Raw genomic sequence first — 17,225 nt, forward strand, 5'->3', positions numbered from 1 at the left:
GATCACTGACCTTCCTATATATTTATCTTTTTTCCCTATTAATAACATTGGGATCATTGACCTTCCTATATATTTATCTTTATTCCCTATTAATAACATTGGGATCACTGACCTTCCTATATATTTATCTTTTTTCCCTATTAATAACATTGGGATCATATCATTGACCTTCCTATATATTTATCTTTATTCCCTATTAATAATATTGGGATCACTGACCTTCCTATATATTTATCTTTTTTCCCTATTAATAACATTGGGATCATATCATTGACCTTCCTATATATTTATCTTTATTCCCAATTAATAACATTGGGATCACTGACCTTCCTATATATTTATCTTTATTCCCTATTAATAACATTGGGGATCACTGACCTTCCTATAATATTTATCTTTATTCCCTATTAATAACATTGGGATCACTGACCTTCCTATATATTTATCTTTATTCCCTATTAATAACATTGGGATCACTGACCTTCCTATATATTTATCTTTTTTCCCTATTAATAACATTGGGATCATATCATTGACCTTCCCTATATATTTATCTTTATTCCCAATTAATAACATTGGGATCACTGGACCTTCCTATATACTTATCTTTATTCCTATTAATAACATTGGGATCACTGACCTTCCTATATATTTATCTTATTCCTATTAATAACATTGGGATCACTGACCTTCCTATATATTTATCTTTATTCCCTATTAATAACATTGGGATCACTGACCTTGCCTATATATTTATCTTTATTCCTATTAATAACATTGGGATCGCTGACCTTCCTATATATTTATCTTTATTCCCATTAATTAACATTGGGATCACTGACCTTCCTATAATTTATCTTTATTCCCTATTAATAACATTGGGATCACTGACCTTCCTATATATTTATCTTTATTCCCTATTAATAACATTGGGATCACTGGCCTTTCCTATATATTTATCTTATTCCTATTAATAACATTGGGATCACTGACCTTCCTATATATTTATCTTTATTCCCTATTAATAACATTGGGATCACTGACCTTACCTATATATTTAATCTTTATTCCCTATTAATAACATTGGGATCACTGCCCTTCCTATATATTTATCTTTATTCCCTATTAATAACATTGGGATCACTGACCTTCCTATATATTTATCTTTATTCCTATTAATAACATTGGGATCGCTGACCTTCCTATATATTATTCTTTATTCCCTATTAATAACATTGGGATCACTGACCTTCCTATATATTTATCTTTATTCCCTATTATAACATTGGGATCACTGACCTTCCTATATATTTATCTTTATTCCCTATTAATAACATTGGGATCACTGACCTTCCTATATATTTATCTTTATTCCCTATTAATAACATTGGGATCACTGACCTTCCTATGTTTTTATCTTTATTCCCTATTAATAACATTGAGCTCAAGCATCATATTTAGCGGCCAGGTGGCGACCCTAGGCTCCCCCCTTGTTTTTCCTGCCTCACCCAATGCAATTCCATCTGTAAGTGGTGTCATATTTTTTCATCTTCAATTCTACCCATTATTAATCATGAGCAGTAGCTGGCCATAGACACAAAGATATAATCATATGAATCAAAGTTTCATACGATTTTTGGACCATGTATGGTCCAAAAATGGCGGTCGGTTGTTGGGTCAATGGGACAGGTTAGAAGATTTCTATCGGCCAACGATAATATCTCTGCATGTATTGTCTATCTGACCATATCAATGAGTGACTGTCACTTCTATTTGTCAGACGTTCCTACGATTGCTGTCACTGGCAGAACATCATCTGATTTGTACTTTTACTACTTTATTTAATCTAAATGGTTAGTGGTAGGTCGGGAGATTGCGCAACAGATTGTTTGTCTGATATTAAGGCTATATCTGCACTTCTATGTCCAGCTTGACTCAAATGCACATAAAACTGATATCCATTGATGAGACCACAGAAAACATGATAATGTGTCTCAAAACATAATATCCATCTCACTAGTCTATTCAGATTCCCAATAACTGACTTGGTGGAGGAATTGAGAAGGGGGGGGGGAATAGCAGGACTCCTGTTATTGAAAAAGTTATTGATGTACTGGATAAATAAGTTCTCTAGAAATGGATCATGGCTTAAACTGTAATGTAACCTTTACTTATTGTCCTCAAGCCAAAGTGGATACAAAAGTGCTGGAACTATGCCAAGCATACAGCAACATGCCTCAGGAATGAATGAAATATGCCGTGATAACCCAGGTAAGTCCAGTCGTTTTTTTGAATCTTAATACAACAAACCATATGACTTATCTGATATACTATGGACTCAGAACACAGTGGATTATGGTCCTGTATTTATTAAACTATATAGTCTGGATACTTTGGACTTTAATTAAACACAATGGGGCTGAATTGGATGGAGTTAAAAAAAACTACTGCTGGCAAGGGTTGTTCACCTTTGATATAGCTGTAGAGAGTCATATACTGAGACAATTTGCAATTGGTTTTCATTGTTTTTTCATTTGTGGGTTTTGAGTTATTTCGTTTTTTATTCGACGGCTCTCTAGTTTGCAAATAGGGTCCAAATTCCCCTAGTAACCATGCATTGACTTGAAAATGAGACAGGGATATAAATAGGAGAGGCCTGAATAGAAAGAGGAGTAATAAAACGTAGCAATAAGAATACATGTGTAGCCTTACAGAGCAGTTGGTTTTAGATGGGGTCATTTGAAAGCTGGAAAGAGACAGAAGAAGGCAAATAATTAAAAAACTATAAAAAATGAAGACCAATTGAAAAGTTACCGTACTTAGTTCTATCACATACTAAAAGTTAACCAACCCATTTAATAAATTCACCCTTTCCCAAGATTTTAATGGGCACAACATTCCTATATTCACAACAAGCATATCCATTCCTGTTTTCCTCACATTTATCTTTCCCAATAGGAATCAGTATCTCAATTTCCATTGTCAGGCAAAAACAAACTCATTCGTAGGGGAGGAGCACAGGGAGTTCCTTTAATTCGGCTTCCCAAATGGCAAATGCCCCCTCTTTCTATGCCTTGATCCATCCCACACGAAGCACAAGAAAGAAGCACCAAGGGACTCAAGGCACCCACAGTTCTTCATTTATTGGCAGCCGAGACCAGTCCATCTATGTTATTCAAAATTGCATAGCAAATATCAAGACCAGGCACCAGGCCTGATTCATCAGTTTTTAAGAGTTTTTTTTCTCTTTCCTGCGATGCTTGCTCAGTGTTTCCCCCCTGTGTGAGACCGTTGATGATCAGTAAGAGAGGAGCGATGAGCAAAAAGCTTCCCGCATTCAGCGCATGAGTACGGCTTCTCTCCCGTGTGAGTCCTGCGGTGCAGCCTCAGCAGATACAGATGTGAAAAGCATTTTCCACAATCTGCACAAGCGTGTGGTTTCTCTTTGTTGTGAACCGTGAGATGTTTGTTGAGGGAGGAGCGATGGGCAAAACATTTGCCGCAATCGGAGCACGAGAACGGCTTCTCTCCCGTGTGAGTCCTTCGATGCTCATTTAGATGCTGCGGAATTGCAAAACATTTCCCGCATTCAGTGCAAGTGAAAGGTTTCTCTCCCGTGTGAGTTCTCTGGTGCACCTGAAGGGAGGTGACACGTGGAAACCGCCTCCCACAATCAGAACAAGGATAAGGTTTCTCTCCTGTGTGAACGATCTGATGGCGAGCGAGAGTGATCTTACTAGCAAACAGTTTATTGCACACAGCGCAACGTAACTTTCCCTGTACAAGGGGTTCCATTTGTTTGGAGTCATTAACAGCTGTAGCCGGATCTGGTATTGTAATCATTCTGTAATCTGAATGGTTTCCCCCTTCCCATGAATTTGACTCTTTATTTTCTACATAACTAGCAGGAAGATTCATGTTTAGGTTGCACCCTAACATAGGGGTGGAGATATATGTTCCTAGTATTGGCTGTGTAATTGTAATTATTCTTAAATTAGAAAGATTATTCAGGCTGCATCCCATGATAGGAGTAGGTGTATCTGCTCCCTGTATCTGTTCTGTAACTGGATTAATGCTGCAATCTGATTGGTTTCCTCCTTCCCATGAAGCTGCTTCCTGTGTCATTGCTTTAACAGGGCTGCTATTATTTAGGCTGCAAACCTTGACAGTGGGACTACTTGTACCATGTATCTTTTCCTCTTCAGATGAATCCGGTTCCTCTTTAATAACCACAGATATATAATTATCTGTCACTTTATTTTGGCTGCATCCCATGATAGAAGTAGGTGTATCTCTTCCCAGTATCTGTTCTGTAAATGGATTAATGCTGCAATCTGATTGGTTTCCCTCTTCCCATGAAACCACTTCCTCTTTAATCCCATTGGCTGGTGGGGGCTGTTCCAATGGAGACATTTCAGTGGTTCTGAGATTTCTGTTGCCACAAAAATCTGCTCCTTTAGTCTCAATCTTGCTTGGCTCATTATTATAACATAATGTTCCTCCCAGATCAGTTGGAATATCACTTTCCCAACCTGGAATAAACAAAATTCAGGATTAAGTTCACCCATATAATACAATACTAAAGGACTTAATGATAAGGCAGATGTAGTACTGGTTTGTTAATGGTCTCAGTAACGATTACATTAATTACCCTTTGACATGGGGATGCTATAACAAACAGTTACATCCATGCCCTCATTTACAATTGGGAATATATATATATATATATATATATATATATATATATATATATATATATATATATATATATGTGTGTGTGTGTGTGTGTGTGTGTGTGTAATGAGTTAAAGTTTCCCTTGCTTTACTATATAACTAATTATTACTGCCGATTTTACTTTCCCTACATTGTTCTTTCTATGTCTCATAATTCTTAAGATCTACCATTAATTTAAATCATGTAATACAATTCTCTCTCCATCTCGGGTGTGTGGTCTTACAATTCAGGGTATAATCTGATGTTACTTAGGGGTGGCAGAAGGAGGAGAAAGGTACAAAGCGTAAGAATAAAGCAATCCTGCACCCATTACTCACCCAGTGGGTGGAGCTGCTGTGACTCCTCCTTCATCCCTTCCTCATAAAGGTCCTTGTTTCCTTTTATATAGTCCCACTCGTCCAAGGAAAAATAGATGGAAACATGATGAGTCCTTATGGCAACCTGTCACACACAATGTTCCAGTCATCCCCCAGCCAGAGAAAGGGATTATCATCCACTGTTACTAAACAATAAGGGGCCGCTGTACCCACCTCTCCAGTCAGCAGCTGGATGATGTTGGACATGAGTTCCAGGATCTTCTTGTCATTCTTGTTATTTTCCTTCTGTATGACGGAGCCAGGGGCATGCAGGGCCCCCCCATCATCTGACTTCTTCCTAGGGATGTAGTGCTAAATATTGAAAGGAAGAGAGAATGGTGTTTGAGCTGCAGAGAGACCCCCTTTGTACAGACAGACAGTCTCTTGTCAGTGTGCCAGTCACAGTGCCCCTCACCTCTCCAGTCAGCAGATAGATCATCTCCAGTGTCAGATTCACCATTCTCTCCTTCTTCCCCCGCTCCTCCTCCTCCTCATTTTTATCCTTCTTCTTCTTCCCCTTCATCCCTGTGTCACTCGCTTCCTCCCACATTCCCATTGGCTCCTTGTGGGAGGGACTGACCTGGAAGTGACCCTGGAATTAAGCACTTACACATTTCTATACAGGATTATTCCCAGCAATATCCCCCAATAGAATTATAGAGACCCAGATCCATAGAATCCCATTAAATCTCCTATGGCCTGAATCACTACAGGGGGTGACTCCCAGTCCCACAGCAGCAGCACCGACACCCAGTCCCACAGGGGCAGCACCGACCCCCAGTCCCACAGCACTGACCCCCAGTCCCACAGCAGCAGCAGCGACCCCCGGTCCCACAGCAGCAGCGACCCCCAGTCCCACAGCAGCAGCGACCCTCAGTCCCACAGCAGCAGCAAGAGTAACCCCAGTGTGAGACACACAGCCCATAGTAGAGGAGAGTGAGGGGTAAATGACAGAGGTGGGTGCCACACAAGGTAGGAATAAGGGAGGCAGCACATATGGGCTCAGTATAGGTGTAGGAGGGACACACACACACACACACAAAGAGAGAGAAACTGAGTAGTTTAGCGCTGCTCCGCACTTGCCTTAATTGTACAGTAGAACAGGAAGCGATTAGAGAGCAGAGGGAACACAATAGATGTTGTAGGAATGCCCGGCATTTGGCAGCATAGCGGAAGTATGCAGTGATTGGCTAAAGAGAATTACTCTGCCTGAGCGAGTGCGATTGGTTGGATGTGGAAAGGGGCGTGTCTCCTTCTACGGAGCTCTGCACAGTGATTGGCTAGAGGTCGGACAGAGGCGGCCAGAGAGCCAGGGATCGTGGATAATTTTGTATCTATTATGATAAAGTTAGTACAGGTTATGTTTGCTGTCTGATCATCAGAGATTTAGGAGGCTCATGTTGAGAAGCGCCAGGGCAAACTCTCTAAACCTATTGGATAAAGAGAAGGGAGCAGAAATTGCAGAAACTTTATTATTCCCTATGTTTCCTCCTCGTGTTACAGCTGCAGGAAAGTGTAGAACAGATAGAATATATATATTTATATTTTGGAGACGCCTGAACTGAAAAGCCAAGTGGCAGGTTAAGTCTGTGCCAGGCTGGTGATTATGGAGAACTTGTGAGGTGTGAGCAGCGGAAGGTTGGAAACTGCTGACAAAATCCACATCATAACTTGTGAGATTATCATTTCAGGGTTTTGGAGAAATACTAATAAACATATAATCAAACTGCTCTCCCATCACCTGCCTTGGACTCCCGTACCTTGTCAGATACTTTGTATATAATTCAGCACTGATGGAGGGTTGTAACTGTCTTATAACAATGGGAAACAATAAAATGAATAAGTGGGGCAATTCCCGCTGAGAAGGGTTCGCTTATACAGGGTAAAGAACATACACTAATCATTGTATTGCAGACTTCACAGCAGGCAAACATCACTGTTACTGGTCTTTTAATAAATAACTCTGAACATAATCAGGGCCCGATTTACATAGCGGACGCCCCTAGGCCCACTGCCATTTGTCGCCCCTGTCCCCTCCCCTTTATTCTGTCTCCAGTGTTTTTGAACCAATGTGGGTGTGGTTGGGCAGCATGCCGCCCCCCTAAAATCCTGCCACCCTAGGCCCGGGCCTAGGTGGCCTTCCCACAAATCCGGGCCTGAACATAATATTGTCTGTGTGACTTCTGCGATGTTCATTGAGCCGCGAGCGACGGCCAAAACATTTCCCACACTCACAACAGCAAAATGGTTTCCTTCCTATGTGGGTTTTGAGATGTTCATTATAGTGAGAGCGATATGCAAAGCATTTCCCACATTCGTCGCAGATGAACGGTTTCTCCCCGGTGTGAATCCTGTGATGCTCGCTCAGCAGCTGCAGCCGTGAAAAGCATTTCCCACATTCAGCGCAAGTAAATGGTTTCTCTCCCGTGTGAGTTCTCTGGTGCACATTAAGGTTGGAGCGATGTGCAAACCATTTCCCACAATCAGGACACGAATAAGGTTTTTCTCCTGTGTGAATTCTCTGATGCCGAACAAGAGTGCTCTTACTACTAAAGACTTTGTCACACTCAGTGCACATAAACATTCCCTGTACATCAGAGTTGGCTATAAGTCGGGAATCATTAACATTTTTACCATAGTTACTGATCTTTATATCTGAGGAGCTGTTACATAGTCTGTATCCCCTACCAGAAGTAATCTCATCTGTACCTTGTACTGGCTCTGCTATTGTAATAATTCTGTAATCTGATTTATTTCTTTCTCCCCAAGAAACCAGTTCCTCTTTAACAACATCTGATATATAATTAGCTGACAAGCTGCATTCCATGATAGGTGTGTATCTGTTCCCTGTATCTGTTCTGTAAATGGTTGAATTCTGTAATCTGATTGGTTTCCCTTTTCACATAAAGCCGCTTCCACTTTAATCCCATTGGTAGATGGGGGTTGTTCCGCTGGGAAAATTTCAGGGTTTGTGAGATTTCCTTCGGCATGAAAAAATCCTTCAGCCCCAATCTTGCTTGTCTCATTATTATAACATAATTTTCCTCCCAGATCAGCTGTAATATCTCTCTTATCTTCATATTCACTGTCTGGAGAAGATACAGGCAATATAAAAATATATATATATATATATATATATATATATATATATATATAACAAACAAGGGAAAGTTGTGCTCAAGGGAAAGTGAGCACAACTTTCCCTTGTTTGTTATAGTTATACAGGAGCAGTGACCAGCTCCATGTTGTAGCTCCCACCCCCTCCAACTATAGTCAGGTGATCCCACTGGTGTCTAATAAAAGGGCAGCCAAGTTTGGGAGTTTTACTTTGAAAGCAGCTAGTAAGTTGCAGGTAAAACCTATTCGTCCCTTTTATAAAATGTATAATTAAACCATAGAATTCTTAATGAATCAGATGAAAATTGAGCATAGGACTGGCCAGATATGGGATGACTTTGACGTAGTTGGCCAGCTTAAATATATTGCAATATATGGACAAACAATCCCTGTTTTGTTTAAAGGGTAAGGCATTTTTCAGTAGCAGTAGCACAAAATGTCGCTGTCTTAAATATATTGATAATGGGTTGAGTGCAGAGGAATCTTGTATTTGTCTATATATATATATATATATATATATATATATATATATATATATATATATACACACATATATTTGCTAGAACGATAATGCTAGAATGAAATTTATGGATCAATAGCGTAACAGTACTTTAGTGTTTTGTCGGTATATTGATATTTACAGAAGACTAGGAAAAAATGTCTGCACATTACTCAATCACAATAACATTAACTCAGCTTGTATAAATATGTAGAGGTGTGGGACAAATCCAAGGCAGCAACTGGACTGCAAAAACGTCTTTATTGGGGATTGAGTGTACCTCTATCCCCAATAAAGAAGTTTTTGCAGTCCAGTTGCTGCTTTGGATTTGTCCCACACCTCTACATATTTATACAGTTTGACCGAATTGGGATATCACGCACAGGATACCCCGTGGGAGAATCTGACTAAGAGATTTGGTAAGCTTCACTTGTACTGTGCCAAAGGAATGGACGGCACTCCACTTAAAGAGGGAACAAATATTTATTGCAAGCTCATGCAGGGATCAAACGGCCCGTTTGATCCCTGCGTGAGCTTGCAATAAATATTTGTAAGATGCAGGTTGGAATATGCAAATAAGTGTAGTCTAATGTTCCATTCAGTATTATCAACCAGTTAAGACACTGATTGTCTTATTATATCTTGTATATTTTAGGTTTTACTCTGCCTTTAAATAAAGTAGACTTGCAAGGTAACATAATGGGAGGGTTAGGAATACATCTCAGAAGGTGTAAGTGTACTCATTTAGTAAAAGGAAACATTTTCTCCCCTTCATGAGTTCTTTGATGTGCAATAAGGCTTGCGCGCCTGGTAAAGAACTTCCCGCACTGGGCGCAAGTGAAGGGTTTTTCTGCCTTGTGAACCGTGAGATGCACATCCAGATGTGTGCGACGTTTGAATAATCTCCCACACTTGAGGCAGGAGAACGGTCTCTCTTCCGAGTGAATAACGAGATGTCTGTTAAGCTGGGAGTTGTCTATGAAACACTTGCCGCATTCAGAACAAGAAAACGGTCTCACTCCCGTGTGGATTTTATGATGGCGGAGAAGGTAGGCGTGGTTTATAAAACACTTCCCGCACTCAGAACAGGTGAATGGTTTCTCCCCCGTGTGAATTCTCTGATGCAAGACGTATCTGGTATACTGGGCTTTATGCCCATGTGACTCTGGCAATGTTTAGTGAAGGACGAGCTTTGTGTAAAGGATTTCCCGCACTCGCGGCATGAATACGGCTTTATGCCCATGTGAATCTGGTAATGTTTCACAAAGCCCGAACGCTGAGAAAACGATTTGCCGCATTCATTACAGGAAAACGGTTTCTCTTTGGTGTGAATTCTCTGATGCCTGACGAGTTTCGAGCGATATGTGAAAGACTTGCCGCAGTCGGAGCAAGAGTACGGCTTCTTGCCGCTGTGACTCCTGTCATGTTCACCAAGGCTGGAGTGACTCATGAAACATTTCCCGCAGGCTGAGCACGGATACGGCTTCTCTCCAGTGTGCGTTCTCTGGTGTACTACAAGGCTTTCCTTCCTACTAAAAACCTTATGGCACACAGAGCAGTAGAAATAGGCTTGTGAGGGTTGGATTGGAAAGAAAGGGGGGTGCATGGATTTCTTACCAAACCTACCAAATCTCCCGAGCCCCGTTCCAAACAAGCTGTTATTAAGGCTGTACTCGGTCATATCAAAAGTTCCATCTTTTTCCTGTAATGCAAGTGGATTAAAGCTCAAGTCAGAAGGGTTTCCCCCTTCATCTGAAGACCATTCCTCTTTAAAACCGCCGGATACACAAATTCCTGGGAAGCTGTTATTAAGGTTCCATCTCAATAACGGAGTGGGTGTATCTGTTCCCTGTATCTGTTCTGTGAATGGATTAAATCTGTATCCTGATTGGTTTCCCTCTTCCCATGAAGCCGTCTTCTCTCCATCTGATGTATAATTATCTGCCCCACTGTTATTCAGGCTGCATCCCATGACAGGAGTAGGTGTATCTGTTCCCTGTATCTGTTCTGTAAGTGGATTAATTCTGCAATCTGATTGGTTTCCCTCTTCCCATGAAGCTGACTGCTCATTAATACCATTTAAAATATAATTATCTGCCAAGCTGTTATTCAGACTGCATCCCATGATAGGAGTAGGTGTATCTGTTCCTTGTATCTGTTCTGTAAGTGGATTAATGCTGCAATCTGATTGGTTACTCACTTCCAAAGAAACTGACTGCTCATTTATACCATTTAATATATAATTATCTGCCAAGTTGTTATTCAGGCTGCATCCCATGATAGGAGTAGGTGTATATGTTCCTTGTATCTGTTCTGTAAGTGGATTAATGCTGTAATATGATTTGTTTCCCCCTTCAAATGAGTCTGCCTCCTCTTCTATAACAATTGTTGGTGTGGCCAATGTCTGTTTGGATGGACAAGTTCCATTAATTCCAAGACTTCCCCGTTGGACCAATACAGATTCTTTGGCTACAATCTTGCTGGGCTCATTATTATAACATAGTGTTGGTGGCTCATTCACATCAGTCTTATCTTCATAGTCACAATCTGGAAAAGAAGCAGCCGGAACATTAATTCTCTTATCTGTATATAGATTCGTAGTACTGACAATGCAGGTAAATGAGCCCATTCTATCATTCTTTTAATAAGACAACAGGTGTGTGATTTATTATTCTCACATATAAGATCTACAAAAGAGACTTGCGGCAGTATTCCTGTGCATGGCAGCCCTCTGAATGTGTCCCCAATAGGAACTGCAGCTCATTAACAGGCTGCCTTAATTGTATGTGCCATGGTTTCAAACATCACTAGTGTTGGGAAGTCCTCACCAAACAACCAGATCATAACTGGGGCAAGGATGTCAATTTGCAGAGTCAGCATCTATTAGCCTGTGCATGGGCAGCTTTAGTATAATATCTATATAACAGCCCAACCTCTATATTTAAAGTGCCAATACTACATATATTCTATTTTGTGTTATTTTTCTTCCTGTGCCCATTACCACCTAGTGGGTGGAGCTTCTGTTGCTCCTCCTTCATCCCTTCTTCATAAAGGTCCTTGTTTCCTTTTATATAGTCCCACTCGTCCAAGGAAAAATAGATGGAAACATGATGAGTCCTTATGGCAACCTGTCACACACAATGTTCCAGTCATCCCCCAGCCAGAGAAAGGGATTATCATCCACTGTTACTAAACAATAAGGGGCCGCTGTACCCACCTCTCCAGTCAGCAGCTGGATGATGTTGGACATGAGTTCCAGGATCTTCTTGTCATTCTTGTTATTTTCCTTCTGTATGACGGAGCCAGGGGCATGCAGGGCCCCCCCATCATCTGACTTCTTCCTAGGGATGTAGTGCTAAATATTGAAAGGAAGAGAGAATGGTGTTTGAGCTGCAGAGAGACCCCCTTTGTACAGACAGACAGTCTCTTGTCAGTGTGCCAGTCACAGTGCCCCTCACCTCTCCAGTCAGCAGATAGATCATCTCCAGTGTCAGATTCACCATTCTCTCCTTCTTCCCCCGCTCCTCCTCCTCCTCCTCATTTTTATCCTTCTTCTTCTTCTTCCCCTTCATCCCTGTGTCACTCGCTTCCTCCCACATTCCCAATGGCTCCTTGTGGGAGGGACTGATGTTCAGACACCTGGAATTAAAGTAGACATGTTGTGTAAAAAACAAGAATGTACCAGTGCATTAAACTCTTTTAAAGTTAGAAGAATGTTTTAAAAAGTTGTGTTTCTGGTTACTTAATTTTTGCAAAATCCCTACTAGTCCCGCCAATCTGTTCCACTTGCTGTTGCCTCCTTTCCCAGGCTCTCAGCTCACTGCACTGTAGGACAGGAACCAATAAGCAGCTATCAGGACCTGATAGGGAACTGAAGCATGTCTGTGATTGTGTGACTGCAGGGCTGTGATTGGCTGTCCCCCTCCTACTGTGCTAGATGTTCTCTGGTCCCTGTCTGTGTTTCAAATGAGGAGTGGGCGTGTCCCTGCCAGAAGCACAGTAGGAGGGGGACAGCCAATCACAGCCCTGCAGTCACACAGCACAGACAGGCTTCAGTTCCCTATCAGGTCCTGCTAGCTGCTGATTGGTTCCTGTCCTACAGTGCAGTGAGCTGAGTGCACAGCCTGGGAATTCAGGGAGCAGCAAGTGGAAGAGAAGGGAGGGATTATTAGGGGTTTTGCAGAAATATTCAATAAATCAGCCGGAAACACTACTTTTTTAAGCAGAATTCTTCTATATCTAAATGAGTATAATGCACTGGTACATTCTTAGTTTTTACACAAAATGCCTCCTTTAAAGAAATACAAAGGACAGGGGTGGAGCTAAGACAAGCATGCTGGGAGTTATAGTTAAGAGACTGGAGAGTCACAGGGGTGGAGCTAAGACAGAAGCATGCTGGAAGTTGTAGTTAAGAGACTGGAGAGTCGCAGGGTGGAGCTAAGACAGAAGCATGCTGGGAGTTGTAGTTAAGAGACTGGAGAGTCACAGGGGTGGAGCTAAGACAGAAGCATGCTGGGAGTTGTAGTTAAGGGACTGGAGAGTCACAGGGGTGGAGCTAAGACAAGCATGCTGGGAGTTGTAGTTAAGGGACTGGAGAGTCACAGGGGTGGAGCTAAGACAAGCATGCTGGGAGTTGTAGTTAAGAGACTGGAGAGTCACAGGGGTGGAGCTAAGACAGAAGCATGCTGGGAGTTGTAGTTAAGAGACTGGAGAGTCACAGGGGTGGAGCTAAGACAAGCATGCTGGGAGTTGTAGTTAAGAGACTGGAGAGTCACAGGGGTGGAGCTAAGACAGAAGCATGCTGGGAGTTGTAGTTAAGAGACTGGAGAGTCACAGGGGTGGAGCTAAGACAGAAGCATGCTGGGAATTGTAGTTAAGAGACTGGAGAGTCACAGGGGTGGAGCTTACACAAAAGCATGCTGGGAGTTGTAGTTAAGAGACTGGAGAGTCACAGGAGTGGAGCTAAGACAAGCATACTGGGAGTTGTAGTTAAGAGACTGGAGAGTCGCAGGGGTGGAGCAAAGACAGAAGCATGCTGGGAGTTGTAGTTAAGAGACTGGAGCGTCACAGGGGTGGAGCTAAGACAGAAGCATGCTGGGAGTTGTAGTTAAAAGACTGGAGAGTCACAGGGGTGGAGCTAAGACAGAAGCATGCTGGGAGTTGTAATTAAGAAACTGGAGAGTCACAGGGGTAGAGCTAAGACAAGCATGCTGGGAGTTGTAGTTAAGAGAATGGAGAGTCACAGGGGTGGAGTTAAGACAGAAGCATGCTGGGAGTTGTAGTTAAGAGACTGGAGAGTCACAGGGGTGGAGCTAAGACAGAAGCATGCTGGGAGTTGTAGTTAAGAGACTGGAGAGTCACAGGGGTGGAGCTAAGACAAGCATGCTGGGAGTTATAGTTAAGAGACTGGAGAGTCACAGGGGTGGAGCTAAGACAGAAGCATGCTGGAAGTTGTAGTTAAGAGACTGGAGAGTCGCAGGGTGGAGCTAAGACAGAAGCATGCTGGGAGTTGTAGTTAAGAGACTGGAGAGTCACAGGGGTGGCGCTAAGACAGAAGCATGCTGGGAGTTGTAGTTAAGGGACTGGAGAGTCACAGGGGTGGAGCTAAGACAAGCATGCTGGGAGTTGTAGTTAAGAGACTGGAGAGTCACAGGGGTGGAGCTAAGACAAGCATGCTGGGAGTTGTAGTTAAGAGACTGGAGAGTCACAGGGGTGGAGCTTACACAAAAGCATGCTGGGAGTTGTAGTTAAGAGACTGGAGAGTCACAGGGGTGGAGCTTACACAAAAGCATGCTGGGAGTTGTAGTTAAGAGACTGGAGAGTCACAGGAGTGGAGCTAAGACAAGCATACTGGGAGTTGTAGTTAAGAGACTGGAGAGTCGCAGGGGTGGAGCAAAGACAGAAGCATGCTGGGAGTTGTAGTTAAGAGACTGGAGCGTCACAGGGGTGGAGCTAAGACAGAAGCATGCTGGGAGTTGTAGTTAAAAGACTGGAGAGTCACAGGGGTGGAGCTAAGACAGAAGCATGCTGGGAGTTGTAGTTAAGAAACTGGAGAGTCACAGGGGTGGAGCTAAGACAAGCATGCTGGGAGTTGTAGTTAAGAGAATGGAGAGTCACAGGGGTGGAGCTAAGACAGAAGCATGCTGGGAGTTGTAGTTAAGAGACTGGAGAGTCACAGGGGTGGAGCTAAGACAGAAGCATGCTGGGAGTTGTAGTTAAGAGACTGGAGAGTCACAGGGGTGGAGCTAAGACAAGCATGCTGGGAGTTATAGTTAAGAGACTGGAGAGTCACAGGGGTGGAGCTAAGACAGAAGCATGCTGGAAGTTGTAGTTAAGAGACTGGAGAGTCGCAGGGTGGAGCTAAGACAGAAGCATGCTGGGAGTTGTAGTTAAGAGACTGGAGAGTCGCAGGGGTGGAGCTAAGACAGAAGCATGCTGGGAGTTGTAGTTAAGGGACTGGAGAGTCACAGGGGTGGAGCTAAGACAAGCATGCTGGGAGTTGTAGTTAAGGGACTGGAGAGTCACAGGGTGGAGCTAAGACAAGCATGCTGGGAGTTGTAGTTAAGAGACTGGAGAGTCACAGGGGTGGAGCTAAGACAGAAGCATGCTGGGAGTTGTAGTTAAGAGACTGGAGAGTCACAGGGGTGGAGCTTACACAAAAGCATGTTGGGAGTTGTAGTTAAGAGACTGACGGGGGGTGGGGTTACTCAAGTTGCTGATATACATACAGAGATGCCAGTGCCAGACCGTATCCTCCTCTCACAAGGGGGTCTGGAGCTCTGCACCACTTCCTGGATACCTGAGGGGCGTCCCAGTCACGTGACGTTATCTGACAGGTCGCTCATACAGACCTATAGGAAGAAAGCTCCTCCCCTAGTGGCGGGGTGGGAGGGAGCACAGGTGACTCACTCCTTTACCTCACACTGGAGCTCCGTGAGTAGAAGTACGCTTTCCAGGAATCACTTCTGATTGGCTCTGAAAGCTCACATGGTACCACAGTCATTTCCCAAACAAACACTGCACACTGGGAACTGTAGTTTTCCCCTAAATGAATATAACAGCTGACAGAAAAACTTCTTTCAGGGATATGAACACAAGGAAACAAAAGGGAATAATGTACAACACACACCCCTGGGAAACTGCAATCCTAGCGCAAGGCACCGAAAGCAACATCGTTCATTTCTTTACAATATTAAAAGTCAACATATTTTCCCTCAGTCCCTAACCTATGTATCCTCTCCTTGTATCCAATCAATAGCTTTGTTTATTTTCTACCCTGCCCCTGTCTCATGCCCCTTCCTCTGTTGGCCAATGAATGAGTATGTCCCGCCCCCTCATGCACAGACAGCACTGCACTTCTCTCTCTGGGACTCAGCTGGGAAGCAAGAGCAGGTCAGCAAGGGACTCAGGCTGCACTCACACTATCAGGTTTGGTTGCATGCGCACACTGGGTATTGTGTGTGTCTGTGTGTCTCTGTGTGTGTCTTTCTGTCTGTGTGTGTCTTTCTGTCTGTGTGTGTCTCTGTGTGTGTGTGTCTCTGTGTCTCCTCATGAGATTGGCTGTCACATCTCTGAATCACTCAGTGACAATCACTCTTACATTACAGTGATGTCCAGCACTACTCACTGGCAGTTGTGATGTGCAGGTCGGGATTTCCCTGACCCGCATCCGACCCTAACCCGCCCTCTCTTGGTCTGCACCAGCCCGCCTGGGTTCCTTTTATAGACCTGCGCCTCCCCTCCGATGATGTAACAAAAAGGGCAAGGCGAGCAGGCGCAGCGTCTATATAAGACGAACCCGGAAGTCGGAAGCTGGCATTTGATGGTGATGGGCCGGGACAGCAAGAGAAGAGCTCAACCCGCACCCACCCACCACCCGCGACGAACCGTGCGAGGTAAAACCACGGGTATCGGGTCAACCCGCACATCACTAACTGCCAGCTCTTGGCCTTTGTCATGGGAAGTCAGGCCCTTATTATGACTGGAATGGGCAGCATTAACCCAGGGGACTGACATCAGCTACCAACTAAACTATGTAAAAGATAGAGGCACTGTATAATAATAATAGACTGTTCCCTTTGATGGGATTCTGTGGATCTGGGCCCCTTGTCAGGAATAATCCTGTATAGAAATGTGTAAATGCTTAATTCCAGGGTCACTTCCAGGTCAGTCCCTCCCACAAGGAGCCAATGGGAATGCGGGAGGAAGCGAGTGACACAGGGATGAAGGGGAAGAAGAAGGATAAAAATGAGGAGGAGGAGGAGGAGCGGGGGAAGAAGGAGAGAATTGTGAATCTGACACTGGAGATGATCTATCTGCTGACTGGAGAGGTGAGGGGCACTGTGACTGGCACACTGACAAGAGACTGTCTGTCTGTACAAAGGGGGTCTCTCTGCAGCTCAAACACCATTCTCTCTTCCTTTCAATATTTAGCACTACATCCCTAGGAAGAAGTCAGATGATGGGGGGGCCCTGCATGCCCCTGGCTCCGTCATACAGAAGGAAAATAACAAGAATG

General features: G+C 43.4%; 3 protein-coding genes across 3 annotated transcripts; all 3 read right to left on the reverse strand.

Moving 5' to 3' along the window:
* Positions 1-1,801: 1,801 nt before the first annotated feature.
* LOC121398011 (oocyte zinc finger protein XlCOF7.1-like) lies at positions 1,802-6,249 on the reverse strand. The gene is made up of 4 exons (XM_041576346.1): positions 6,175-6,249; positions 5,266-5,382; positions 5,053-5,176; positions 1,802-4,532 (listed from the first exon to the last, which is right to left on the reverse strand). Exons 1-4 carry the CDS (start codon positions 6,247-6,249, stop codon positions 3,265-3,267), a joined length of 1,584 nt encoding a protein of 527 aa, XP_041432280.1. The 3' UTR covers positions 1,802-3,264.
* A 924-nt stretch (positions 6,250-7,173) lies between these two features.
* On the reverse strand, positions 7,174-8,208 carry LOC108703843 (gastrula zinc finger protein XlCGF67.1). Its single transcript, XM_018240151.2, has one exon. The coding sequence runs from the start codon at positions 7,916-7,918 to the stop codon at positions 7,193-7,195; it is 726 nt and encodes a 241-aa protein (XP_018095640.2). The 5' UTR covers positions 7,919-8,208; the 3' UTR covers positions 7,174-7,192.
* A 1,137-nt stretch (positions 8,209-9,345) lies between these two features.
* LOC121398048 (oocyte zinc finger protein XlCOF7.2-like) lies at positions 9,346-11,974 on the reverse strand. Its single transcript, XM_041576585.1, has 3 exons — positions 11,925-11,974; positions 11,712-11,835; positions 9,346-11,254 (listed from the first exon to the last, which is right to left on the reverse strand). The coding sequence occupies exons 1-3, from the start codon at positions 11,955-11,957 to the stop codon at positions 9,768-9,770; spliced, it is 1,644 nt and encodes a 547-aa protein (XP_041432519.1). The 5' UTR covers positions 11,958-11,974; the 3' UTR covers positions 9,346-9,767.
* Between the last annotated feature and the right edge of the window lie 5,251 nt (positions 11,975-17,225).

This window comes from Xenopus laevis, chromosome 9_10L, assembly GCF_017654675.1.
Source record: "Xenopus laevis strain J_2021 chromosome 9_10L, Xenopus_laevis_v10.1, whole genome shotgun sequence".
NCBI classification, from domain to species: domain Eukaryota; kingdom Metazoa; phylum Chordata; class Amphibia; order Anura; family Pipidae; genus Xenopus; species Xenopus laevis.

What these genes read in the sequence shown, in the direction of transcription:
- LOC121398011 (XM_041576346.1), bottom strand. Translation starts at nt 6,249, where the DNA reads ATGCCGGGCATTCCTACAACATCTATTGTGTTCCCTCTGCTCTCTAAT. An exon ending in TGTTCTACTGTACAATTAAG is followed by an intron (nt 5,383 to 6,174) that starts GCAAGTGCGGAG and finishes CCTAGGAAGAAG; the next exon opens with TCAGATGATGGGGGGGCCCT. An exon ending in ACAGCAGCTCCACCCACTGG is followed by an intron (nt 4,533 to 5,052) that starts GTGAGTAATGGG and finishes TGTTTATTCCAG; the next exon opens with GTTGGGAAAGTGATATTCCA.
- LOC108703843 (XM_018240151.2), bottom strand. Translation starts at nt 7,918, where the DNA reads ATGGAATGCAGCTTGTCAGCTAATTATATATCAGATGTTGTTAAAGAG.
- LOC121398048 (XM_041576585.1), bottom strand. Translation starts at nt 11,957, where the DNA reads ATGTCCAACATCATCCAGCTGCTGACTGGAGAG. An exon ending in TCCAGCTGCTGACTGGAGAG is followed by an intron (nt 11,836 to 11,924) that starts GTGGGTACAGCG and finishes TGTGTGTGACAG; the next exon opens with GTTGCCATAAGGACTCATCA. An exon ending in ACAGAAGCTCCACCCACTAG is followed by an intron (nt 11,255 to 11,711) that starts GTGGTAATGGGC and finishes CTTCTTTTCCAG; the next exon opens with ATTGTGACTATGAAGATAAG.